The 26,398-nt window shown below is 47.2% G+C and overlaps 4 protein-coding genes across 4 annotated transcripts; all 4 read right to left on the bottom strand.

Annotated features, from left to right (window-relative positions):
- Positions 1–2,201: 2,201 nt before the first annotated feature.
- LOC133972235 (zinc fingers and homeoboxes protein 1-like) lies at positions 2,202–10,251 on the bottom strand. Its single transcript, XM_062409575.1, has 8 exons — positions 9,945–10,251; positions 9,029–9,489; positions 8,056–8,679; positions 7,647–7,773; positions 6,174–7,370; positions 5,959–6,084; positions 5,113–5,582; positions 2,202–4,462 (listed from the first exon to the last, which is right to left on the bottom strand). The coding sequence occupies exons 2-7, from the start codon at positions 9,388–9,390 to the stop codon at positions 5,121–5,123; spliced, it is 2,898 nt and encodes a 965-aa protein (XP_062265559.1). The 5' UTR covers positions 9,391–9,489; positions 9,945–10,251; the 3' UTR covers positions 2,202–4,462; positions 5,113–5,120.
- Positions 10,252–11,093: 842 nt separating this feature from the next.
- Positions 11,094–18,907, bottom strand: LOC133972251 (BOLA class I histocompatibility antigen, alpha chain BL3-7-like). The gene is made up of 9 exons (XM_062409599.1): positions 18,702–18,907; positions 17,831–18,103; positions 16,730–17,017; positions 16,349–16,633; positions 15,758–15,886; positions 14,399–14,443; positions 13,815–13,883; positions 13,623–13,667; positions 11,094–13,019 (listed from the first exon to the last, which is right to left on the bottom strand). The coding sequence occupies exons 1-9, from the start codon at positions 18,784–18,786 to the stop codon at positions 12,964–12,966; spliced, it is 1,275 nt and encodes a 424-aa protein (XP_062265583.1). The 5' UTR covers positions 18,787–18,907; the 3' UTR covers positions 11,094–12,963.
- A 508-nt stretch (positions 18,908–19,415) lies between these two features.
- Positions 19,416–21,652, bottom strand: qrfp (pyroglutamylated RFamide peptide). Its single transcript, XM_062409613.1, has 2 exons — positions 21,539–21,652; positions 19,416–20,279 (listed from the first exon to the last, which is right to left on the bottom strand). Exons 1-2 carry the CDS (start codon positions 21,584–21,586, stop codon positions 19,761–19,763), a joined length of 567 nt encoding a protein of 188 aa, XP_062265597.1. The 5' UTR covers positions 21,587–21,652; the 3' UTR covers positions 19,416–19,760.
- A 1,248-nt stretch (positions 21,653–22,900) lies between these two features.
- Positions 22,901–26,193, bottom strand: LOC133972672 (LIM/homeobox protein Awh-like). Its single transcript, XM_062410238.1, has 6 exons — positions 26,068–26,193; positions 25,197–25,399; positions 24,996–25,104; positions 24,771–24,906; positions 24,297–24,511; positions 22,901–23,293 (listed from the first exon to the last, which is right to left on the bottom strand). Exons 1-6 carry the CDS (start codon positions 26,191–26,193, stop codon positions 22,901–22,903), a joined length of 1,182 nt encoding a protein of 393 aa, XP_062266222.1.
- Between the last annotated feature and the right edge of the window lie 205 nt (positions 26,194–26,398).

Below are 26,398 nucleotides of genomic sequence, written 5' to 3'. Positions count from 1 at the left end.
AGCAGGAGGAGGAGGAGAGAGGAGAAGAGCAGGAGGAGGAGGAGAGAGGAGAAGAGCAGGAGAGGAAGAGAGGTGGAGAGCAGGAGAGGAGGAGAGGAAGAGAGCAGGAGAGGAAGAGGAGGAGGAGAGCAGGAGAGGAGGAGAGGAAGAGAGCAGGAGAGGAAGAGAGCAGGAGAGGAGAGGAGGAGAGCAGGAAGAGAGCAGGAGTGGAGAGGAGGAGATAGGAGGAGGAGAGGAAAGGAGAGCAGGAGAGGAAGAGAGGAAGAGAGCAGGAGTGGAGAGGAGGAGATAGGAGGAGGAGAGGAAAGGAGAGCAGGAGAGGAAGAGAGGAAGAGAGCAGGAGAGGAGAGGAAGAGAGGAGGAGAGGAAGAGAGCAGGAGAGGAGAGGAAGAGAGGAGGAGAGGAGGAGAGGAAGAGAGCAGGAGTGGAGCGCAGGAGAGGAGGAGAGGAGAGAAGGAGAGCAGAGAGAGTTGAGGAGGAGAGGAGGAGAGAGGAAGAGAGCAGGAGAGAAGGAGAGGAGGAGAGCAGGAGAGCAGGAGAGAAGGAGAGGAAGAGAGCAGGAGAGAGTTGAGGAGGAGAGGAGGAGAGAGGAAGAGAGCAGGAGAGGAGGAGAGGAGGAGAGCAGGAGAGAAGGAGAGGAGAGGAGCAGGAGAGAGGAAAAGAGAGGAAGAGAGAAGGAGAGGAGAGGAGAGGAGAGGACGAATGGAGGAGAGAGGAAGAGAGCAGGAGAGGAGAGGAGGAATGGAGGAGAGAGGAGGAGAGGAGGAGAGCAGGAGAGGTGGTGTCTGGGCTCACACTGCCACCTGCTGGCGGACCCAGGTATAAAGCAACACAAAGACACAACATGGCTCCTGAACGTCTCCGAGCTGCACGGATCAAACACACAAATCAAGAGACACTAACCCGAGAGGCAGAGGGAGGGGCTTATCTGGAGGAGGACAGCGTGTTCCCTGGACATGGTTCTACTGGTTTCTATGGTGCTGCTGGTTTCTATGGCATTTCAACAGGGCCGGAGCTGAACCTCTCCAGTGATTCAGAAGGGTCACCCCCCCCCCCCCCCCTCGAACATGATGGGTTCAGGTCACATGATTCACGTGCACGTGATGAATAACGTGTTCAATGTTCTCTGCACAAAGTTCTCCTTTGTGTTTCTGATCACGAGGTTATGATAAATTATCACAACAACAAACAGATAGACGACATGATGGCTCCTCCCCCTGGTGGCTGGCCGCGGTTATAAATCATAAACTCCTCCTCCTCCTCCTCCATGTTAGCAGACGGGACACGGACCAAACTCACAATCCAGGAGGACGATGTCCTTTCAGTTCTTCTGTGATGTTTGTTCAAGTGTTTCTGATCCGTTTGGTTTCAATCACATGTTTGATGACATAACAAATGAGACGGGATGATTGACAGCTGACACTGACTCCTGATTGGTCCAGAGCGTGTATGGGCAGGACCAATCACCACAAGACAGCAGCGTTTGTATCTGAGATATTTTAGTTTAGTTTCTGGAGGAGGAGTCGTGGTCACTGCTGATTCCAAGGTTCTGGTTCAATCAAAACGTTTCTCTAAATCATAAACAAAATAAATCATAAACAAAATGAAGTCAACAACACAAACATTTCTATTTGACGAGGCTGGGATGTCGCAGGTCAAAGGTCACCGCCGGCTCCTGAAGCCACGCTCACGGAGGTGAACAGGGAGGAGGAGGTGAGTGGGATGAGGAGGTGAATGGGTGAGAGCGGGAGGAGGAGGTGAATGGGGTTGAGCGGGAGGAGGAGGTGAATGGGGTGAGCGGGAGGAGGAGGTGAGCAGGAGGAGGCGGTGAGCGGGGTGAGCGGGAGGAGGAGGTGAGCGGGGTGAACGGTAACAGGAGGAGGAGGTGAGCGGGCGGAGGAGGTGAACAGGAGGAGGAGGTGAGCGGGAGAAGGAGGTGAACAGGAGGAGGAGGTGAGCGGAGTGAACGGGAACAGGAGGAGGAGGTGAGCGGGAGGAGGAGGTGAGCGGGGTGAACGGGAACAGGAGGAGGAGGTGAGCGGGCGGAGGAGGTGAACAGGAGGAGGAGGTGAGCGGGAGGAGGAGGTGAACAGGAGGAGGAGGTGAACAGGAGGAGGTGGTGAGCGGGAGGAGGCTCCCCGTGAGCACCTCCTGATCGAACACACTGTAAAGAATGAAGTGAAAACAGCAGCTGAATCAAATCAGGTTTTTCACTTTTTATTTATTTTGCTTGCAGACAAAAAGAAAATTAGATATTCATGAAATCCAGATATAATAAATAAATTATCTACTAACAGCTGTTGTCTATTAAAGCAATTTATAGAAAGGGCAGAAAGAATTAACTTTGCAAAATCACACAGCTCGTATAAAGATCCCGTCTGGAGAAAAACAAACTGAGTTGTTTATCAGCCCCCCCCCCCGCCCCCCCGCTGATTGTTCTGTGACGGTCAGATGTTCTCAGCTCCTCCTCCTCAGATCCACAGGAGGAGCTGAGAAACCCAACGCTTCGTTCTCCTCCTTTTTCCCCACGTGTATGAAAAGTTAAAAAGTTGGGCACCGAGCCAAGTGCTTGTGTTTTCATGTCCCTAAAATATCGTCTGTGATTCTTGTGGAAAACCTGAAAGTTGCTGTCGACTAGTTTGACCCGTACTGGCTCCGATAACTGAACGCTCTTTAAACTGATCCTCTTACTTTGGCGAGGACAAATGAACGCCATCGGAAAAGACATAATCATATTGCCTTCTGGTATTTTCATGCATACAGTATTTTTTATAAACTGTCGTAAAGTGTAAATGTCACAATCTGAGTTTTTTGCGGCTCAACTCTCTGAGGTAAAGTTTCCTGAAGTAGAGTAAACATGCCTTCGCTTCCTTCTCTTTATAAACTTTATTTTATTTTTGGACGAGGATACAAACAGTGTTTGGGTTCAAATCCCTTTAAAGTCGATCAAGTGAAGAACTGAGTCTGAGCTCACGACCACCGAGACCAGGACGTGAATCCATGATTATAATGTTTTCTCAGAATCTAAACAAAGATTTAATAAACATAATTTCTCTTGTGTTGCACGAAGCTTTTAGTTTGTGATGTGATGGATTCACGTTTCAGTCCGTGACGCTCAGCGGTGGATTCTAGAAGTTCTGTTTTTATCTGGTGTTTATGAGGTTTGTGTTTGGAGGTGAAATTTGAATCGACATCCTTGAAAGTGATTGGACCCGAACACCTGCCAACATGGAAATGATCTCGGTTCTCGAAGAACTTAAAACAGTCGCACAACGGAATCAGGTTCCATCAAAGATCACACTTGTAACAAATCACTTGAAAAAATATAAAAGAGTTAAAACGTGGAACTTATTCCAGCACTTTTTTTAAATTTAAAACAAAGTTATTAACAGAATGGCACTGGTTCAGACAGTCGTAGGTTCAAACCCGTTTCTCTGGGAGGAGAAGAAGTTCTCACGGTCGGGTTTCAGGGTGAAGAGGTTCCTCTGAGACCAGAACCACCGAGGTCTCAGCGCTCCTCAGAACGGTCCTGGAGTCTTTTTCCTTTATACAAACTTTACCATAAAACGCTTTTTAGTGAATAAGAAAGAGTGACAGGACAAAACAAAGCCCCGTCGTTCTCACCAGAGTAAAAGGCTTGTGAGTTGAGCAGAGCAGGAACCTCCTCTGGTGGTGCCGCCGCTCGGTGAGGAGCGTCTGGGACCTGGAGCTGGTCCCCACAGTGCCTCCAAACAAACCAGGTCCTTGAGTTCCTCTCGTGGTCTCAGTGCTTCTCAGCTTCATCAGGACCCAAAGATCAGGTGGAAGGGTCATGTGATCTGTCTGATCGGGGTCACGTGATCTGTCTGTTCGGGGTCACGTGATCTGTCTGTTCGGGGTCACGTGATCTGTCTGATCGGGGTCACGTGATCTGTCTGATCGGGGTCACGTGATCTGTCTGATCGGGGTCACGTGATCTGTCTGATCGGGGTCACGTGATCTGTCTGATCGGGGTCACGTGATCTGTCTGTTCGGGGTCACGTGATCTGTCTGTTCGGGGTCACGTGATCTGTCTGTTCGGGGTCACGTGATCTGTCTGTTCGGGGTCACGTGATCTGTCTGATCGGGGTCACGTGATCTGTCTGATCGGGGTCACGTGATCTGTCTGATCGGGGTCACGTGATCTGTCTGATCGGGGTCACGTGATCTGTCTGATCGGGGTCACGTGATCTGTCTGATCGGGGTCACGTGATCTGTCTGTTCGGGGTCACGTGATCTGTCTGATCGGGGTCACGTGATCTGTCTGATCGGGGTCACGTGATCTGTCTGAACGGGGTCACGTGATCTGTCTGATCGGGGTCACGTGATCTGTCTGTTCAGGGTCACGTGATCTGTCTCAGCTGCGGTGTCTTTGGGTCCCGAGCCGCCGGCTGAGAATCACTGACGTCTCTCCGGGGTCGGGGGGGGGGAATCCATGCTAGTTCTGTGGAGAGAAAAGAATAAACGATCAGTGGGTTCATCAAGTTCCAGCTGCTGCAGCTTTAACTGTCACTTTGGTTTGAGGATCATTTTCAGATTGAAGGTTTTATTCTGGATTTAATGACTTTACTTCAGGTTAGTAGGTGACACTATCATTAATGAGCAAACAGCGCCCTCTGCAGGCACAGCTGGGGATTCATTCTGAACCAAATAGAGGGAACGAATCTTCTTTAGATGAAATTATCTCCAGAGACGAGATGATGTTTCATCTTCAGGTTTTTCTTTTTGTAACAAATCCAACAAACTGTTCAGAATTCTTCATGTTTCACAGTTTCCTGCTGAATGTTGGAGATGAACTCTGGTTGTTAATAAGTTCAGTGTTTGTAACTGATCTCAGTTCAGCTTCACTCTTCAGCTGCAGCTGGTTGTGTCTGTGACTCTCAGTCAGTTGTTCTCTCAGGAGATGGAACCCACTCAGCAGAGTCACAGAGAACAGACGCTCAGGGAGAGAAGGAGGAAATATATATATAAAACTTTCAATCTTCTAAAGAGAGAAACTCAAACCCTCTGTGGTCTGAATGGGTTCAACTGAATCAATTTATCGATTGATAATTAAAGTATTGATCAGTTGGTCCTTTACGAGTCCGACTTTACCTGCAGGCTCATGTCTGCTCCTCGGCCTGAGGCTGTGATTGGCTGACTTCTCCAGCTTCCTCCTGGATCTCCTCATCCTGGATCTCCTCCTCCAACTCTGCCTCTGCCTCCTCTTCTTCCTCCTCCTTGCAGTCGTCATCTGAGGCCTCCTCTCCTTGTTCTTTCACCTCCATCTCTTCCTCGCTGCATCCGTGCTCTTCTGCTGCCGCCGCAGCCTCCTCATCCTCCTCCTCCTCCTCTTCCCCTTCCTCGTCCTCCTCCTCGTCCTCTCCCTCAGCCTCCTCCCCCTCAGCCTCATGGTCACTGAACGGCTCCTTGCCCTCCTCCACCCGCCTGGCGGTCTCTGAGAACCAGTCCCTCACGTGCTCGTAGCTCATGCTGGACTTGGTCACCAGGTCGTCCAGGTCCTTCTCACTCAGGGCTCGGTGTCGGAGGAAGTAGTCCTTCAGAAACGCTTTGCCGGACTTCACCTGCAGGGGGAGGCAGAGAGACATCAGAGAAGCCTGTAACCTTCAGATACATCTGTACTTTACCAGAGAGACAATGAGACGACTGATATTCACTCAGATATATCTCTGATTTCAAACAGGGCTAACCCTAACCCTAACCAAGTCACTAGATTTGTTTGGACTGCATTGTATTTTATTATCAGACACATGCGTCTCAGCCTAAGCCCAAAATAAAACTGCATTATGTCTTGAAAAGCTCTAAAAGCTTTGAAACCACAGCCCCTGATGGATCTAGTGAACAAGCGGTGAAGAACGGCAGGACTGAAGCTGATGAGTATTTGAATTCATATTGAATCTGTGAGGTTCAGCAGCAGCTTCAGGTGAGGTGGTCACAGACCTTGATGGCGGTGGCGCCCCCCTGTGGGGAGGCTTTGCAGGGAGACGGCCGGCGCGTCCTCCTGGACCAACCCCGGTAACGCTTCCTCGGCTTCTTCTTGGCGCCGCCGTTCAGAGCCTCGTCCTCCTGGTCATTCAAAAACACCAAAACCGTTGTTGGAACAAAATCACTTTTTTTCACAGTAACCAGGTCGTGGTGCCATGTGGTGAACAGACCTTGCCGCTCTGGTAGAGGTAGTACCACTTCAGGTTGCTGTTCTTGCAGGCGTAGCGCGTGTCCCCGAACCAGTTGACGATGTAGGGCCTCGGCAGGCGGCTGTCCTCCGTCATCCGGTCGTACTCCTCGGCCGTCGGCCACTGCGTGCGCACAAACGCTTTCTTCAGGATGTGGAGCTGCTCCGGCGTCTTCTTCACCAGCTTCCTGCCACCAGGGGGAGCCGTGTGCCTCTCCTGAGCCGAGGCCGGTTTGACCTTCTCTTCGTCTCCGTCGCTGTCTCCGTCTTTGGCGGCTGGCGGCCCTTTGCGCCTCTCGGTGAACCAGGCGTCGACCTCGCGCCTCGTCAGCTTGGTCTCCGCTCGCAGCCGGCTCAGCTCCTCGTCCGGGGGCGTGTCCAGCTCCTGGAAGCTGGCCTCCAGGATGAGCAGCTGCTCCGGCGTCTTCTCCTTGAACTTCTGTGGCGTGAAGTCAGGGAAGGCGTGGCGGAACTTGACCCGGGGGGCGCTGGGCGGGCCGGCCGAGCCCGGGGCGGAGCCGGCGGTCGGGGGGGAGTCGCTGGCGTCGTCGCTGGAGTCGATAACGATGGTGGTGGAGGCGTGGTCGCTGTGGCTGCTGTCGTTCAGACTCCCGCTGCTGCTCCTTCCTGCTCTGCCCCCCCCTGCTGACGCCGCCCTGCCGGGCACCGCCTCCCCCGGCGGCACGCCGTGCTGGTCCTTGGAGTTCCTCTGGTTGTAGCGCGTGTCGCTGAACCACTTCTTTATTGCTCGCTTGGAGAGTTTGGTGACCTGCATGAGCCGAGAGATCTCCGCCTCCGTGGCAAACTGCCTCCTGCCGTAGCTGGCCTTCAGCTCGGACAGCTGCTCCTTCGACTTCTTCGGTTTCGTCCCCGCTGCGTCCAAACCGGCCGAAGACGCCGACGTCTCCGTCCTCGACTCCGACGCCGGGGGTTCGGCGGCTCTCGGCTGGTTGCCGGGGACGCCGGCCACCGTCAGGGTGATGGGGGGGGCGACGGGCAAGTTGCTGCCGTTCCCGGCCACCTGAGTGAGGATGAGGCCCGGCTGTCCCACGATCTGACACGTCTGGAAGATGGACTGCAGCCCGTTGGTGGCGGCGGAGATGTTGGCGGGGATGACGGTGATGGTCTGAGGGCCGGGCTGCACCGTGCCGTTGAACTTCTTCCTCCTCGCCTCCTCCACCTGCAGAGAGCAGAGGGTCACTGACCTGATCAGAGGGTCACCACCACACGCAGACGCTAGGTGTGAACAGACCAACCTGGAGTCACATCCGTCCATACTTAATAATAGTGATAATAGTGATGTCACTAATGCACTTGATATCTGCTAAACACTGGAAGGACTCATATTATTCATTTACATGTTACAGGTGAAACTTTGTGACTTTCCTGCTCATTAGAAAAGCATCATTTGAAGGAATGTGAAAAGTGCACAGGTGAAGTCTGGGAAAGCACCGACCTCCTCCGGCGTCCAGCTGACTCCGTGTTTCAGCCTCTGAGCAGAAAACCAGACCTTGATCTGCTCCTCGCTGAACTTGGTCTGAGACGACAGGCCCGTGATCTCAGAGACGGACGGGTACGGGAACCTGGGACATTCAGAGATTAGAAGAAGAGGACCGGTTTTAACATGCAGCGTCACCACAGTGAGAGCAAACCTGAAAACCCAGAGAGGCTTTTACAAACATCTCTGCAGCCGAGTCTCATTCTGTCTGTTTGCAGATCTGAGCCGAAGAAGATTTACTCCCCAATATCGGTGCTAAACAGTATCCGCATCGGTCAGGTCCTAGCTTTATAGACGTTTAGATGTATAGATTACACGTGTGTCTTTGGTAGAATAGGATTTTGATCAGTTGAGATAAGAGGGTTACCGGTTGTAGGCGCTGACCAGCAGGACGTTGTTGTCCATGGCCGTGTTGTAGGTGGGGATGCTGCTGACGGGGATGAGCAGCTGAGTCTGGGTCTGAGCGCTGTGCTGCTGCTGCAGCGCCGACAGCACCTGGGCCAGCGTCCCCGGGGGCAGCACGGCGCCGCCACCGGCAGAGCTGCCTTTAAAGTGCAGCAGGTTGGGGCTGTTGAGCACGATGCTCTGGGGGACGGCCTGGACCTGCAGCGGCGAGGAGATGGGGATGAGGCAAGGGGTCACGGCGGGGGCAGGGGTCATCGGGGCGGGAGACAGAGTGGGCGGCTCCTCGTTCTCCTCGTTCTCTTCGTCGCTCTCCACCTTGATGATGTCGTCCGTGGCCATTTTGTGTGCAGCAGTGAACTTCTTGGGCTCCGGGCGGCTCTTGATTCTCATGATGGGCGTCTTGCTGAGGGCGATGCTCTTGTGGGACGTCTCCTCGTCGTCCTCCACTTTGACGAAGCTGCCGTCAAAGGTGAGCTCGTTGACCGTCTGCTGGAAGACGGTCTGGTTGTTCCTCTTCACCATCGTCCGGGTGAAGTTGTCCTCACCCGGGTGCAGCCGGGCATTGTGGGCCAGCAGCGTGTCGTAACTAGAGGGAGAGAGTTATGGGTAAATGAGTTTTGACATCAATAAAGAGAAGACAAGCAGATTTAAACAGCTCTCCACACGATCTCACTGTTTGATCATATTCATATAAACCAGACCATATATCAGCATTTTGACTGTTTACACTGAGATCGATGTCAGCGCCAAAAACCCACATCAGTCGGGCTCTGATCAAAACAACTTCCAGAATCCAAAGATATTTAATCCACCATCTTTTGACTCAAAGAGGTGAAAATGATTTCAAGTGATTTATAAAAACTTTAAAAGGACAGGCTGGATTCACAGAGCTTGGTTCGAGTCCCCGACAGGAGCCCGGTGTGAGACCAGGTCACCTCTTGGTGTGGTAGTCGCACTCCATGCAGACGTAGGAGGCGTTGAGGACCACGTCCGGATGCTCCGTGTCCACGTGCATGGTGAACAGGTTCAGCTCCGACGTCTGGAAGCTGCAGTATTTACACTCGTATCCTCCCTCGGCCACGTTCAGCTCCAGGTAGTGGTCTGACGCCTGGACGTCGGCCCCGCCCCCTTGCTCGGCCGACAGGTCGCAAACCTCCGCACACCTGGTCCCCACGCCATTACTGTCCTCCGCTTCCCCGTCCGTCTCGTCCGTGACTTCCTCCATCTCCTGGTCTGAGTCCACGGCCTCTCTGGGAGGAACCATGCAGGGGGTGGTGGACTTCCTCCTGCTCGCCATCCTGAGGGTCAGAGGGTTGTCTTCTGTCGGTCTCACCGGCCGGCGTCCTGCGCTGCCCTGGAGCTCGCCAGGAGGAACGGGACTTCTGTTTTCTATTTCCTGAAGAAGAACAAGTGGAAGAAAACTCAACAGTGAGAAAATAGAGTGAATTATATCTGAGGTGTTTTGAATCGGTTGTAGAGAATAGGAGGAAGTGGGGGGGGGGGGGGGGCCTCTGACTGTAACTGACACAAAACTAATTTATTAAAGCAAATCCTCATCGGTCAGTGGAGGGGGGGGGGGGGGGGCACGATGAGAACCAGGACCAGCTCACTCATCTCATCATAGAGACACACAACTTGAATATGACACTTTATCTGCTGCTATGAACCCACCCACCCTCCCCCCCCATCACACAAACACACACAGACGCACACAGATACAAGAGAAAGTGGACAGCAGCTAGCTAACATTAGCTAACTGGATGTGTAACGGGTTAGTTCCCCGGAGGGCGCGGGCGTGAGGCGGGTGTGACGCCGCCTCGGAGCCTCCCCCGGCGGCCCGGTGTGTGTTACCTGGACAATCGGCTCCGGTTCGACATGTTGCTTGGACCAGTTAGCATGTTAGCATGTTAGCATCGCCGCTTCGCTCTGTTGACGCGCAGTCTTCCGTCTTTTTTACCCAAATACACCGAGGAGCCCATCGGCTGCAGCCGCACGCTGAGCCGCTCTCACGGCCGGAGAAGCGCCCGACTACCGCCCGTTAGCTCCGCTGCCAGCGAGCGTCACCAGGACCCGCATCGTCCGTCGCGTCGTTAGTGAAACAGACCGTTTAATAAAAAAGACTCCGACGCTTCCAGCGACCTAACGGCGGCCATTTTTATTCTTCTGCCTTATGAGAGCGAGTGCCGGTCTGACAAAATAAAAGCATCAATATTTTCAATATGGGAAAAAAGCTGAAACATACATAAAACTAATGCATTAATGATAATAATGAAAAGTAAAACCAAAGAAATAATAACCATAACAATACATTGTTTCCTTATTTACAATAATATAAAAAATAAAACACATGAAACATCAATGTAAAAAATAATTTGAACCAAAGATATTTTGCTATTTCATTCTATATTTATCATTAATTTTCTGATGATATTAAATGTTCATTTTGTGATTTGGAGCCAGAAACTCAGTTTATTTATGATCTCATTCTCAAACAGGTTTTACTTCTTCATTACCTTTATTTAGATTTATTTAAATGTATTTATATTTTACCAGTTTTGATTCTGGCTGCTTTTCTAAATGAGCATGTTTGTATGCTCAACTATTCCAAGACGTTTATTTTGAAGGTATCCCTGTAAAGCGGAAACATTAGTCCCTCTACTTACGTTTGCTTGACACGTTTATTGTATTTTTCTTACGTCAGCGTCACAGCAGAAGGTTCGCGTGCGTCATTACGTCATTGACAGACGACTGGAGTGTGTTCTGTCCTAAAGTAGATGTACACTGTGTACTGAGACAGTGAAGTACATGTACACTGTACTGACAGTAAAGTACAAGTAAACTGTACAGACAGTAAAGTACATATATACTGTACTGAGACACTGTATATATATATATTTAGGTAGCTACATTTTAAATAAATAGTGATCAGATGAGTTACATCTTTAAAGACAATATACTCCTCGACACGTAGCTTTCACAAGAACAAACACACAATGCAGAAATGATTCAATCCCTTTATTTATTTGATTTAACAAAAAGACACAATCACAAAGAGACCATTTGAGAAACTGTGTCTTAAATTAACATCAATAACTTTGGCATTGATCAACAGTGATATATTGGAGACTTAAAGTCAAGCAAACTTTTAAAATAGAAAATGCAAATATCAAATATGTCGCGTGATCGTACATTAACACTGAGCAGATACATTTAAGCCCTAACCCTCGATAACACAGAATAACCCCTAACCCATTTCACACACAATTCAAGAGGTTTATAACAATGATATTCGTTATGTTGGATTAAAACACTAAAAATGAATTCCTAAACATAAAGTGAGTTTAAAGTACTTAATAAAGAATAACTGATTGTAAATCAATAACAGGCAAACTAAGCACCAGCAAGAAAAAGAATGTTCTACAATGAAATCATAAAATCCAGTGTGAGCTCAGCATTAAAAAACAAAGATCCTTTAAATGGACTCAATCAAATACACAGGGACGAGTCTGTGTTTTACACTAAAAAGACTCCTGGTTATACCTGATGAGTTATAAAAATATATGACCTGATTTGTTCTGAAGGATTTCATCGCTCAGTTTGAACAAAATCAAAGTACATTTCATTCTTTTTAATTACAACTTAAAACTGGTTTCGCACAAGTTATATAACAACAGGAATCAAACATAATATTTAATTCAATGAGCAGATTAAATAGAGTTAAGGTGCAAATGCTCCTGTTCACGTTTTCTTTTATCCAATGATCTGTTTTCACATCGATTCGATTCGTAGTTTCTCATAATTCCAGTAAAAATGTAGGTTTTAAAAGAAAAACTCGGACGTCATTTACCAGACAAGCTCGTACACTATTAAGTTTAATTAAATTAAATCAACACTATGCATCAGTTTCAATGTAGAGGCTTCTTCACTCACTGTGAATAGAGAGAACGTTCTCCAACCCACAGACCTGATAGAACCGAGCAGTAGCTTCTAGTGATTCAAAGATGCAGATGATTAGAAAAGGAGTTCCACAAGGTTCGACCCTCGGTCCTCTTCTCTTCACTGCTGACATCAAACCAACACCACTGAACCACAGAACCACCCGGAGCCAGACAGAATGAATCAGCTTGCGTGGCTGCAGGGGGCGCTGCTGCTCAGTAAGCTACATAGTGTTGATTTAAGAATTAACTTCCAACATCAGACACAAACTTAATCTCTACCTCACAGAACAAGTTATTGATTTTACATATACATACTTTGAACTCATCACGTTTCTCTTTTCACCTGCTTCAACTTCCACTCAGTCGCTCAACTGCAACTCCTCCGAGTTCAGCGACAGACGATGAACTACGTTAAGGTCTCGTCAAATCATCGCAGTTTTAGCATCGATGCATTGACTGACCATTTATTTATTATGATTTCATCTCAACTGAAGTCTCACCTTCAAACATGGCCGACAACAAAGTCTCCTTTCTAGTATTAGATAATACTATTATTAAGTTTACTTTTTTATAGTTTTTAAAATTATTTATTTATTGTAATTCTACAGATTTGTATCCTGTTAGCCACACATTGTTTTTCAATTTAATTCATCTGATCTGAATGAAACAATCAATATCTAGTTAAAACCATGGAAAAGACAGAAATCAGGTATACTGGGGGGGGGGGGGGGGGGGCTTTTTGAGTGACAGCAGTGTGGGGGGGGGGGGCAGTCTTGGGGCCTTTCTGATGTGGGGTGGTTGGGGGGGGGGGGACACCAGGTCAGCCCAGGACAGCGTCTTTTTTTCACATGGTCAAAACACATATAGTTCTATATGAATAAAAGTTATGATTATGATTATTATTATCATTAAGTCTCAGTTTATTGATCATCTCACGGATCCAGGAGCACTTCGTTTTCGGAGGGGTTCTTGGATTCTCCGGTTCTGCCTGCAGACGATAAACAGACATTTTACTTCTTTACGATGTACAAATACTGACATAACAGATTTGCTATTTGTCTGATATGTATTTAATGGAACAGAAATATACATTTGGGGTTTTAAATATAAAATGACAAAGCAGAGTATTTCAGTAACTCAGTTTAAAAATTCAACTCCTTTAACTCGGGAGGAGGAAGACAAACACATGTCCTAATAAATTAATACAAATTCAAGCTTCAAGCTTGTTTTCCAACTTGAAGCTTCATTTTGAGTTTCACACCTTCAGGCTTCGACCACGTGGACACATTTCAGTTCTAAATACATTATCCTCAGCTTTGTGCTTGGTATCCACTGAGCCAGGAGAGTACTTTCTGATCCAGAACACAACATGGATATGAACTACAAGTCTTTCTGTCCTTGTCTTTGTCAGCAGCTGTTGAATCAGAGGGTCTGAACGGTCCTGTGTGTTTTCAGGCGTCACTGAGGACGGATATTATTTCTGATCTGGACTAAAAAAATTCGTCTGGACAAAGAATTTCTGGGATCCAGTTGTGATCATAGTAATAAAAATACATTTTCACGTACAGATTCTATATACAAAGATTCTTACCTCCGTCAGAAGAGACACCAGAGTCTGATTTCGAGCTGAGAGAACCTGACCATCACAAAAGAAAATGTATTTAGGACTGAACATCTGGATAAGTGCAGATAAATCCTCTTTATACACCGTTGTTGATCCAGAGAATAAACAATAATAAACCTGAAAGATTTAGTGTTCCACTTTAAATCTCTATATATTTACCATCCTCCTTTGCAGTGAGTGGCACGTTCTCTTGTGCTGATGGCTTTGATGGAGCTGGTTGAGATGCGACTGAAAACAAAGTTAACAAAAAAAACTCATTGAACGACAGAAACAAAACTATTCCGATGTGTCTGTGAAGCTCAGTGCTCAGAAGGAACAGTCACAACTAACTCTCTGCTGCCGGGGCCTAAAACGACCTCAGACTCCTGATGAGATCAAACTTAATACAATAATCATTCCATGTCCAAACATTCTGAGTCAGAATCAAACTGATTTTAGAAATCAGATACTCAGCCCTAGTGAAAATAAATATATCTAAACTTTTATTTCTCATTTTCATCTATATTTTTTTAATTCTGTCATTTATTCATGAATTCATTACTACAAGTCTTTCTGTCCTTGTCTTTGTCAGCAGCTGTTGAATCAGAGGGTCTGAACGGTCCTGTGTGTTTTCAGGCGTCACTGAGGACGGACATTATTTCTGATCTGGACCAAAAACATTCGTCTGGACAAAGAATGTCTGGGATCCAGTTGTGATCATAGTAATAAAAATACATTTTCATGAACAAGACACAGATTCTTACCTTGGTCAGAAGAGCCACTCGAGGTTGATCCCGAGCTGAGAGAACCTGACCATCACAAGAGAAAATGTATTTAGGACTGAACATCTGGATAAGTGCAGATAAATCCTCTTTATACACCGTTGTTGATCCAGAGAATAAACAATAATAAACCTGAAAGATTTAGTGTTCCATTTTAAAACTCTATGTTTACTGTCCTCCTTTGTGTCGAGTGGTGTGCATGAAAACAAAGTTAACACACAAACTCCTTGAGCCACAGAAACATAACTATTCCAATGTGTCTGTGAAGCTCAAGATTCAAGATTTTTATTATCAAATGCACAACAATAACATTAAGCAGTCGCTGGCAGTGAAATGCTTGAGTCACAGGCTCTCTGATGTAACAATTCACCTTGTTCAGGAACAAGTGGACGTTAACACGCAACCTAACAGGATGAACCAGTTCACGTTCAGTAGCCGAGGACACACGTGAACACAGTGAACAGCCCATGATCCATTTCACATCCACATGATTAAAAAGTCTTTAGTTACATTCGATTTCAACCGTTCTTTACCGGAAACTGTGAATAAACATCAACACACAAATTTACAACTGGGAGAGCGTGGCCTCGGGGATAGAGCGGGTGTTCTGCAACAAGAAGGTTGCCGGTTCGAATCCCACTCTTTCCCATCTGCATGCCTAAGTGTCCTTGGCAAGATACTGAACCCCTAAAATGGCCCCTCATAAATGCTGAGTGTTCTTAAAACGTAAGTCGCTTTGGACAAAAGCGTCAGCTAAATGACATGTAATGAAAGTTCCAACACACATTCATTACTAATGCTTCAGTTAATGAGCAGCTCCTCGTGCTTTGACCTCGGGTTTTGATATTTCACAGGTTTAAGACACTGAAGATATTGTATTGGACAGAAACAGAAGACTGGATGCAGCCTCTATTGGTCAGTGAGAGACGGAGCAGAGTGAACGTTCAGTTTGAAGGATTAGAGATGTAATGATTGACAGGACTGCTCTTTAACATTATCTCTAAAGCCCATAATAAAATGATAACAGACCTTTGTACCTGATAGAAACATTCATAGAAAATGTCTGAAGATTGGATTCATATCTAAGCAGAACTGGTGTCGTAGACTGAATCCACACCGCGACCATGTCACCAGATCATCTGGTGTGCAGCAGACGTTAGAGGCCGTGGCTCATGCGCCTCACTGATAACACACATGGCAGCACTGTGCGTGGAAGTCGATGCCTCTTATTGCTCCTGTCTTGTCTTAGTTTAAATTCATTACAAACATAGTATATATATATATATATATCAGGGTTGTCTGTACCTAATAAAGTTTCCACTGACTGTATATTCCACTTACCAAATTTGCCTTTTTTACGTAAGAAGAATATGGTTCCACCCACAATGAGCCCGATGATGAGGAGCAGTACAACAACAACCACCACAGCAATGATGACGAGTCCAGAATCCTCGGCAGGAAGTTTGTGATCTAAATCACAGGAAACATTCACGTTATAGTCAACATCCTCATTTCTATATGCTAGGTTCAACTTAAACGTCACTGGTGCCACCCCAGAGGCAGAGCAATTATATTTGTGCTCTTTGATAATGTTCCTCTTTGTCGAGGATACTCACCGTCAGAAACTGTCAAACTGAAATTACCTTCAGATTTTCAACGGCTTATCGGTAAAAACACCAAAACTAAGCTTAAAATGCTGATTATGATCAAAATGTCACGAGTTAGAAACCTCATCAACACGTCCACACATTGTCCAGCTGGTTCCTCTCATGGACTCACTCTGAAGCTGACATATTCAACTTTTGTCTTTTTCTTCTTTGATGATTTGAAGCATTTCCCTGAGTTACTTTCACCTCTGAATTGTGGGAACATCTCAGAACTCCGATGCACAAACACACAAGTTATTCTAATGCCAGAGAAACAGTTTCTTACCCCAGGTAATCTTGGTGTTCAAACCAGACCCCTCATGAATGATCTCACAGGTGTATTCAGACTCGTCCGTCTTTAAGATCTCCACTCTCTGTCTCGCCTGGTAGGTGTCGTCGTTGTTGGGTCGAACTTTGGAGCTCTCCACTCCGTCCACTTCATTCAGAACACAGCCCTTCCTTTTCATCTGCAGCTTGGCGTCTTTCTGGAGGAAGCCGCTGGCCAGGCACGTCAGGATCACGTTGCTGTCCGTGTGGGACTTCTTTGCAAACATGAACATCTCAGGTGGAGCTGGGGAGAGAGAATCGGAGGTGAGTTCATGTTCAGAGGGAGAAGATGCAGCGACACGCTTCAGCTCACTGACAGAAACACAGAAATCTTTCTCACGAGCTGCTCTTTGTTGCTTTAGTCCGTATTCCACGAACTGGTTCAACCAGGACAGACACTCTTTCTCCAGGTAGCCTTTGGTGTAGTCCTTCAGGGTCTGGACTCCGTCCCACTTCCTCTTGGTGTCTTTCGCCGCGGGAGTGGAGCTGACCCAGACTCCGTTCTTATCGTCGAAATGCAGGAAGTCATTTCCATCGTAGTTGTACGTGTCTTTTCCTTCCAAGAACTTCATCTCGCCGTTCTCCGTGATGCTCTCACAGCCGTGCATCCACTGAAGGATGTGGGTCTCTGACAGGGAGGAGTGAGGAACAACACAACTGAATACACAGAACTAGATCAACACAAAGCCAGAGAAGACGATGAGGTGGCTCAGATTACAAATGTGATGTCACATAACGAACACTGACTCATCTCAACAGCTTCAATAAAATCTAACTTATACTGAGCAACAGCGCCCCCTGCAGCCACACAAGGTGATAAACTCTGTTGGTCTCTGTCCGAGCGATGAAGTGGTTTCATGTGTTGAAAACCAACTGAACTGAAACACACCTGAACACTGGATATTACCCATGATCCTCTGCTTCCTGAACCTGAAGAGCTGCTGCTGTAACACACTCTGATCAGAATTCTTCATGTTTCACAGTTTCCTGCTGAATGTTGGAGATGAACTCTGGTTTTTAATAACTTCAGTGTTTTTAACTGATCTCAGTTCAGCTTCACTCTTCAGCTGCAGCAGGTTGTGTCTGTGACTCTCAGTCAGTTGTTCTCTCAGGAGATGGAACCCACTCAGCAGAGTCACAGAGAACAGACGCTCAGGGAGAGAAGGAGGAAACTTTCTCTTGTTCACACTCACACATCAGACTCACTTTAACCAAGCTGCTGCTTTCAGGTAGAAAAGTTGCTCAGTGTTGATTTAAACAAATAAGAGCTGATATTCTAGCTGGTGCATTTACTTATAAAAGCTTTAACTGATAACAACTAGAATGGGACCTGCACCTACTCACAGCCAATCATAAAGATCAGTCCTCTAAACGTGTTAGCTTTATTTCATCAATATCAACATAATTGATGATGAATTTAAAATGGGCGGATGAATCGTACCATTTTTGTTCTGTCGCATTCTCTCGATCAGGATGTCGATGTTCACACGGAACCAGGTCTGCTTGCTCTTGCGGGACTGGGTCCCCTTGTCCCAGTAGTTCTTGTCCATTTTCTCCTGCATCCACGGCTGTTTGGGAACTTTCCGTTCGAGGTCAGAGTCGAAGTAGTCGATCATCGTGTTGTCCACCAGACCCATGGCTGTGAACTCGTGGATCCCAGGCAGCGTGGTCGGATTGGAGAAGGCCGTGTAGATGTACGTGAGGGAATGCTTCTCTACAAATCACATGGGAGAAAAAACTTTACTTTCATTTCTTATATAAACACAGAACCAGATCATTTTTAGGTGAATTGAAACTGACGTGTTCTGAACGAGGAAGCAGAACCTGTGGCTGTATAGGCAACTTGTTACCAGATGTAAATATAAAGTACTTGGATAACCAGTATATAAACATAAAGGGCTCATTCTCGTCTTCTGGTGTGTTCACAGCGTGACGCGAGTTGTGAATAAAGTTTTGTGAACCATCAGTGAAACCCCATCTTTCATCTGTGGACGCTACCAAGTGTGATGAGAACATTCATTTAACTGAAGCTCGCCCGTGTCCCATCTGCTAACACGGAGCAGGTCGACGAGCTGTACTGCAGCCGGCCACCAGGGGGCGTGCCATCACGTGTGTTCACAGTCTGATGAGTCTTTGTAAACACGAGTAGGTAAATTCTGTCCGTTTGACGTGAAACTGATGAAAACACGTTGACAAACCGGAGAACGAAGATTCTTCCTTCGTTCTTTTAACGGAACAACTCGAGGAACCGTGTTTTTCTAAGTGCGTCACAACTTTCCGCGTTTACTTTCGTTTTGAGAAAGTCGACTTACCAGCGAGTCCCGCGGGAAACAGGGCGAGGAGTGAGAGGAGCGAGATGAAGGGCAGGGCGGGACGAGGCTTCATCTTGGTCTCCATCGTCTTCTGCTTCTTCTTTTCCTCCTCTTTTCCTCCGTTTGTCACTTTTTCTTTCTCCGTCGCGTCTCTTCCTCCTCCGTCACCTCTCTCTGCGGTCTGTGCTGCCAACCAGGAAGCGCTGAGTGGTGCGTTCAGGGGCGGCTCGGAAAGTCCCCGCGTGCTGCGTCAAGTGACATTATTGTGACTCAAAATAGAATGTAACGAACATAAGATGTAATGAGAACGATGCGTACTCCACGAGTAACGGATACACAGTAACGTGCTAGAATACAGTAGAACCCAGAGTAAGCCTATTAACAAGAGACTTAATACAAGAAATATGAAAACTTGAACAAACATCAGTGAGATGAAAACGACAGAAACATCTTTACAAACATTTAACAATCTACTTAGATTCTTCAGTTTGGTCCGTGTCCCATCTGCTAACATGGAGGAGGCAGGAGGTCCCATCTGCTAACATGGAGGAGGCTGAGTTTACGGCCTATACTGCAGCCAGCCACCAGGGGGACTGAGATGTCTCATCTTTTAAGTCACGTCGTCCATCTTTGTTTTACAGTCTGAGGAACTGAAGGAATCGAACTTGTGTTGAGAGTTTTTTTATTTTTCAAGCCGACAATCAACACATTTACAAAGTAAAGTTCTACTTCCAATTTATATCTATGTACATTTATTATTACACCGTTAAACTTTGGATGTGACCAAATACCTGTAACATTTACATGGAGAAGCTGGAGACGGATAAGGACTCTTTTCTTTCTGTACATTCGTCCATTATCAAATAAATATCTGTCTTTTCTTTTATTTCCTGACTCCATCACAAAATGACTCTTGTGTTACTTCAGTTGTGTCTTATTATCTTTTCTGTGTAGCTTTGATCTAAAATGTAAAATAAAAATTGTCTTCCTCATTTTAAAGGCACTCTGATTTGTGTATTTTTTCCTTTATTTTATATTTCTTTTCCATAAAAAACATCATCAGTTCCTCTGGTCCTCCTCTGAGCGCCCCCTCCCCTCATCACTCCATCCCCGGTCAGTCCATCTTTTCCTCCCGAAGCGGAAACCGAAGCCCCCCTTCTCCCGGTTGACGGCCTGGAGCCCCCCGATGATGGAGGTCAGAGCTTCGTTCCTCTTCCCCCCTTCCTCCCCTTCTCCTCCGTCCTGGTAGTGGTAGTTCTCCAGAGAGTGACCTTCAGGGAAGGGCGGCAGCGGCCGGGCCATCAGGTCTCCTCTCTGGGCTCTCAGCAGCGCCTCCTCCTCCCAGGATCCGGCCTCCTCGGCCTCCTGCCCGGGCTCCAGCAGCGCTTGGGGGACGAGCTGAGGGGCGAGGAGCTGGTCCAGAGCCGCCTGGTGCTGCAGCACAGACTCCAGATCAGATCCGTCCATTGTGTCTGCGAAGGAGAGGGGGCACGACCACGCCGTCCATGGGACGGGGCAGAGCAGGGTGAGGAAGAGGAGGGTGAGCTGAGGGGCCCCGAGATGGAAAGATGGTCTCATCTGAAAACAGAACCAACAGGTTATTTCATTCCCCCGTCCGTTCGTCCCGGTAACGAAATATCTCCAAAACTCTCTGACATAATCTTTCAAATTTGGACTCAAGATTGAACTGATTGGATTTAAATGGTCACAGATAAAAAGCTCAAGGTCACATGACCTCACCTTGTTGTGAACGCAATATATTCTTGCGAACGTAATATCTCAAGAATGCCTCAAAAGAGAAACTCTTCAATTCTTGAGCAGGTGTCCCTTGGAAATGGACAATATTCAGATTTCCTATCATTTGATTTGTACCTTTGATGTTTTGTTTTGCTGATGTTATTCTCGTGAGGCACTTCATAACTTCTGTATAAAGTTAGTTTTATTATCATTATATATTCGTCTATTTGCACAGCTCCTTAGCAGAGTTAGCGCTAAGCTCATTTCATCTGTTGTCCCGGGACAATCAACAACAACAACAACAACAACAGGATTTCACTGCGTTTACATCGACTGAATGAGTTCAAGTGTGATGGCTCCATGCTTGAGTTCATTTCAACCATGGTTCCATTTTGAATTTAAAACCAGCAAAACATAATTATCATATTTACAAATCTACAGAAACAATTCATATTTGTTCTGTAGCTGAACTTTTTCTCTCGTTGAAAATCATCCTAAAACATTTTCTACGACTTTCTTATATAATAGATAACGTGACAATAATATATATTTAAAGCTCCGGGTCACTGGAGCTTCATCAGGTCAACAAATAAGAAGCTGCCGTGGCAACAAAACTAAATCTAATAATCACAAAGACATCAAATGTAAACATATCAGAAGAATTATCAACAGCTGCATAATTTAAACAGAGAATAATAAAGTAAAGGACAAGAAGCCGCTCTGTGTTTCATAGACGTTGAGTTCCAAAAAGTTTAAATTCATAAATATGGTTATTCAAGACACATCCGGTTCCATTTGGTGAGGGAATTATATTCATATCAAAATTATATAAATATTCATAAAATGCACTTTGGATTCTACTTAGTTTTATATGAGCAACAGGTTTGTAATTTAGATTTAAAATAACAATTATCTTTATTTAGATGATTCCTGAAGTAAAAATGAAACAATAAGAAACTATTCAAGCATCAGAGCAAAATTAGTAAATAAACACAAATCAATGGATACAAGTAATTGTTGTATTTGTTTGTATATTTTCTTTTAGTCTGTTACACACAAAATTGTAGAAAGAACAATTAAAGGTAAAATCAGGAACTTACATGTTTGAGCGTCAGTGAAGAAGATGAGGGAGAAAAACTCGTCTTCATCTCTCACCTGGAGTCCTCTTCTGTATCTTCTCCAACTTCTGTCATCTCGAAACCTTTTAAAAAAACGAAGCGCCCTCATCTCGTCGAGCGCCGCCCTCGGTCATGGCTGCCGTGGTTACCCATTGTCCCCCCCCTGACGCACTCAAAGGCACTAACCTTCATTCTTTCAGCTGAGAAACCTCAGGCCTCTTCAGTGTGTCGCTGCAATTATTGCTGCTTGATTGGGACACAATTCACAAAGAGTCAGCTGCCAATAATTAAGATGCTTCCGAGGAGAGAAGTCGAGGAAACAGGAAGACGAGGGCAGGTGGGTCGTGGTCGTCATGAAGGTCGTCTGAGCTGAAAGAATGTCAACAACCTCAAACCCATTGAGGCCGAACGCCCATTGTCGTCTGCTGCGTGAGGAAGATGAGTCTGTATCGACTTCTGCCTTCAGGCTGTTGACTCATTGTGTTTGATCTGAAAACTTAAATCCACAATCTGACCTTTGGAAATCTGTGAATGTCAGAGGACGTTTTTATTTTCACCTGTTAAAGAAGCGCTCGAATATGTTTATCACTTAAAATCCTGATAATCCAGAGTCCGAGACAAACGTCCAGGTCTGACACATTCACACCAGGTCTATCGCCACCTGGTGGCAGGCTGCAGGATGCAATGAATCAATTATCCAAACAGCCATTATCAGAGAGTTACAGTAAACTAAGATGACCAACAGAGAAATTTGACATTTTCATTGAAAGCCTAAACCTCTATCTTACAAAAGAAGCCATGATTATCAGCTGAGACCGACCTAGGATTGGCCAAGCGGTGGTATGGGCGGGGCCTTGATGCCACGGTCCACGCCCACACGCCACGATCACTACTGCACAGACTCTGGCTCCAGATGAGGTCACCACCACAAGATGGCTGCGTTTGTATCCAGGATACTTTATCTTTTTCAGCGATCGGTATCATTTCTCAGCTCGTTGACCCAAAGATGAAATTGTTCCTGAATGGATGGAGTAAACTGCTTCTCTTGTCAGGAAGTGAGAGAATCTTCACTGCTCCAGTTGATCTCGAATAGAACAAAAGAACACATGGGACTCGTGTGACGGTTTTTATTGGAGGTCAGACTCAGAGGACAGACGTTAACAGGAGGAAGAAAAGGAAGAATGATCTGGTTTTATTGTTTCTAAGCTGAATTCTGGATTAATTCACTGCTAATGCTAACACAACATGTCCTACTGGTGCTCCTCCACACTACTGGTGCTCCTGGTGTTGAGATCTGAAGATTAGAACTCGTCTCTAATCAAACAAAGTAAACGAAGAGACGGTTCAGTAGTGGCGACTGAAAGAATGATCGGGATCTCCGGCTCCTCCTCCCGCCTCCGCAAAGTCCTCGCAGGCCTCCAGAGATGAGACACACCCCAGTGCACTCTGGGAATCGTAGTCCAGGAAGAAGGCGGGGTTTTGCAGCGGGCGAGTCTGATCGGCAGTCGGGCTCGGCGGTAGGCCGCAGAGGGGGGCGGTGAGGAGAGACAGCTGCAGCTGGTCGATGGTGCTGGGGAGGAAGGGCCTTGATTGGTCGAGTGGGGAGCAGGCTTGGGGGGGGGGCGAGCTGGTCACTACGGAGACGGCTGCTCTCGGGGGGGCGGAGGGTGAGTTGACCTGAGAGTCGTCCGAGGTCAGAGAGCGCCGCAGCTTGGCCCGAGCGTTTTGAAACCACACCTGAGAGAGAGAGAGAGAGAGACCAGAGAGAGAGACCAGAGAGAGAGAGACCAGAGAGAGAGAGACCAGAGAGAGAGAGACCAGAGAGAGAGACCAGAGAGAGAGAGACCAGAGAGAGAGAGACCAGAGAGAGAGACCAGAGAGAGAGAGAGACCAGAGAGAGAGACCAGAGAGAGAGAGAGACCAGAGAGAGAGAGACCAGAGAGAGAGAGACCAGAGAGAGAGACCAGAGAGAGAGAGACCAGAGAGAGAGAGAGAGAGAGAGAGAGCGATAGAGACCAGAGAGAGAGACCAGAGAGAGAGAGAGAGACCAGAGAGAGAGAGACCAGAGAGAGAGACCAGAGAGAGAGAGAGACCAGAGAGAGAGAGAGACCAGAGAGAGAGAGACCAGAGAGAGAGTCCAGAGAGAGAGAGAGAGAGACCAGAGAGAGAGTCCAGAGAGAGAGAGACCAGAGAGAGAGAGAACAGAGAGAGAGACCAGAGAGAGAGAGAGACCAGAGAGAGAGAGACCAGAGAGAGAGAGAGCGGGAGATAGAGACAGAAAGAGAGACAGAAAGAGAGAGAGACCAGAGAGAGAGAGACCAGAGAGAGAGAGACCAGAGAGAGAGAGACCAGAGAGAGAGAGACCAGAGAGAGAGACCAGAGACAGAGAGAATTGTAATATTATAATGATGTGACATCACATCATTACATCAGAGTTTTCAAACTGAAACAGGGCCGAGTGGAAACCAGAGGTCAACACAGACGTGTGTTCTTCTTCTTTGGTGAAAAGCTAACAGCTGGATATTGTAGATGAACAGTGGAGGAATGAAAACTCTTGAGGGCCAAATGAAGGAGGAGTCAGAAGATGGCCGCCGCCCACCGGGGGGCGAGCTCAGAGGAAAGAGGAAGAAGGTTTGTTGACTTTTGATTATCTTGCGCTTTGTGTTATAATCTTTAACTTCTGTCCAAGAGGAACTGAGAACTCTAACGTGTCTCTATCTTAGGACGTCCCAGGTCTCACCTGCAGGACTCTCTTGGGGAGGCCCGTCTTGTGTGCGAGACACGTCCAGTCTTTTCCGTCAGGGTTGTGCTTCTGAGCAAAATAGGACTCCAGGGCTCGGAGCTGCTCGCTGCGGAAACACGTCCTGATTCGCTTGGTCCGCCGGCGAGAGCGTCCACCTGACACCCTGTCGTCCAACCGGGGCTCTGAACTGCTGACAGACTCCTCCCCCTCACCTGAGACCTGGTTCTGAGCTGCTGTCTCACTCACACCTACACACACACAAACACACACACATAGTGTTAGCTCCGAGTTTTTTAAACTATAAATCAAGATGGACGACACGACACATCACAAGACGAAAGCCGAAGCCTCTGTATCTCCCCCTGGTGGCTGACTGCAGTACACACAATGGGACGTAAACCAAGCTAAAACACGTAGAGGTTATCGTGAGAGTCTCTCAGCACAGACTCGAGTGCGGTTGTCCACCCTCACCGTCTTTCAGAGGAGGTCTGAGCCGAGCATTGTGGGACATGGCCCCCGTCCCGTCCCCCTGATAGTGTGATTGACAGTAGAGGCTCTGGCCCTGGACACAGTACAGGTTGCCTGGCATCAGTGTGACATCACACTCCTGCAAAACACACGCTCATTGACACGTCTGACTCGACTGCACTGTGACACACAACTTCACCGTGACCTCGTGAGGACACCTCCACGGACCTGGCAGGAGAAGCACTGAGGGTGGAAGGTCAGCTCCCCAGACCTCATGACCAGGGCGGACGCTGGGATTGGCTGGAAGCAGCGAGCACACTGACCGCCGCCAAACCTCCTGACGACAGAGAGGAAGAGGAGGAGTCAGTGGGTGAAAGTGTGCGTTGCTACCATCATGTGTGTGGCGTAGTGGTGATGGTCTGAGGGAACCTGCTGTAGTCCTGCTGGCAGTAGATGTCCCCGTCTCTCCAGTACAGCGAGGGGTGTGTCTGCAGCTCGCACTGACACTGGCTGCAGCGGAGGCAGGTGCCGTGCCACACCCGGCTCGCAGCCAATAGGAAGAAGCGGTCGCACACCTGCTCGCCACAGCCGGAGCACGTCATTGGCTCCTGGATGGAAACCGCTGTCGGAGTCTGAGACAGATTCAAATTCAACGAATAGAAACAAGACACAAATTACAGTTCCTCCTGAAATGTTATCATGAGAATCTTTAAAAGGGAATTAAAATAATTCAGACTTTGTGATAGAGTCCTCACTTCCCCAAGACCTTTAAACCCACACTGAGTTACAGTTACTGAGCAGCAGCGCCCCCTGCAGCCACACAGTGACATTAACTCTGTTGGTCTCTGGGTGACATGAAGGTTTTCATGTGTAGAAAATCACAGAGTCTCAATGTGTTGCCCCTCTGGATATTACCCATGATCCTCTGCTTCCTGACCCAGAGGAGCTGCTGCTGGAACAAATCCACCAAACTGTTGATGATCCTTCATGTTTAAAGTTTCCTGCTGATTGTTGTAGATAAACCCTCTAACTGTGACTCAGCAAAACCTCTCTGTACAAAACTGAGTGTTCAGAACGCTGGTGAATAATATGTAACGTACATCATTATATATGTGTCAATGTATTCATTAATATTTAATGTGTAGATGTGTTGCTTTATGTTTTATTTTGTGTGGATCAGATTGTGTTTTCTTTGTTGCTGTTGAGTGATTTAAGAAGATGTGAAGCTGAGGATGCAGACGGTGACCACAGCACAGGACAGGGACACTCTCCACCATCCTCCTGTTGTGTTCATGCTCACATCGTCAGCAGCAGCACTCTCCTCCCCCCCCGCTGGGCCGCCGCCCGGCTCCGACCCCTCCGCCTCGTCTCCAAGGTCACGGCCGAAGAGCAGGTCCTCCAGGGCCCGGGCGTCTGGCGACATCATGATTGTCCCGAGGAGGTGGAGGGGGTAATTATCAGTCCTCTCCGGAATCACAGGCCTCGTTAGAGAGCTAAAAACAGACTCATCTAATTCTACATTCATAAACAAACAAGGTTATATTGAGTGAAAAGTAGTTTAATACCTGGACGACTCAGGAACATCCAATGGGTTCTTCAAATCTGCAAAAATATTTTTTTTTCTATTTTTG

This window comes from Platichthys flesus, chromosome 17 (genome assembly GCF_949316205.1).
Source record: "Platichthys flesus chromosome 17, fPlaFle2.1, whole genome shotgun sequence".
Taxonomy (NCBI): domain Eukaryota; kingdom Metazoa; phylum Chordata; class Actinopteri; order Pleuronectiformes; family Pleuronectidae; genus Platichthys; species Platichthys flesus.
This window is presented reverse-complemented; position numbering and strand designations above follow the sequence as displayed.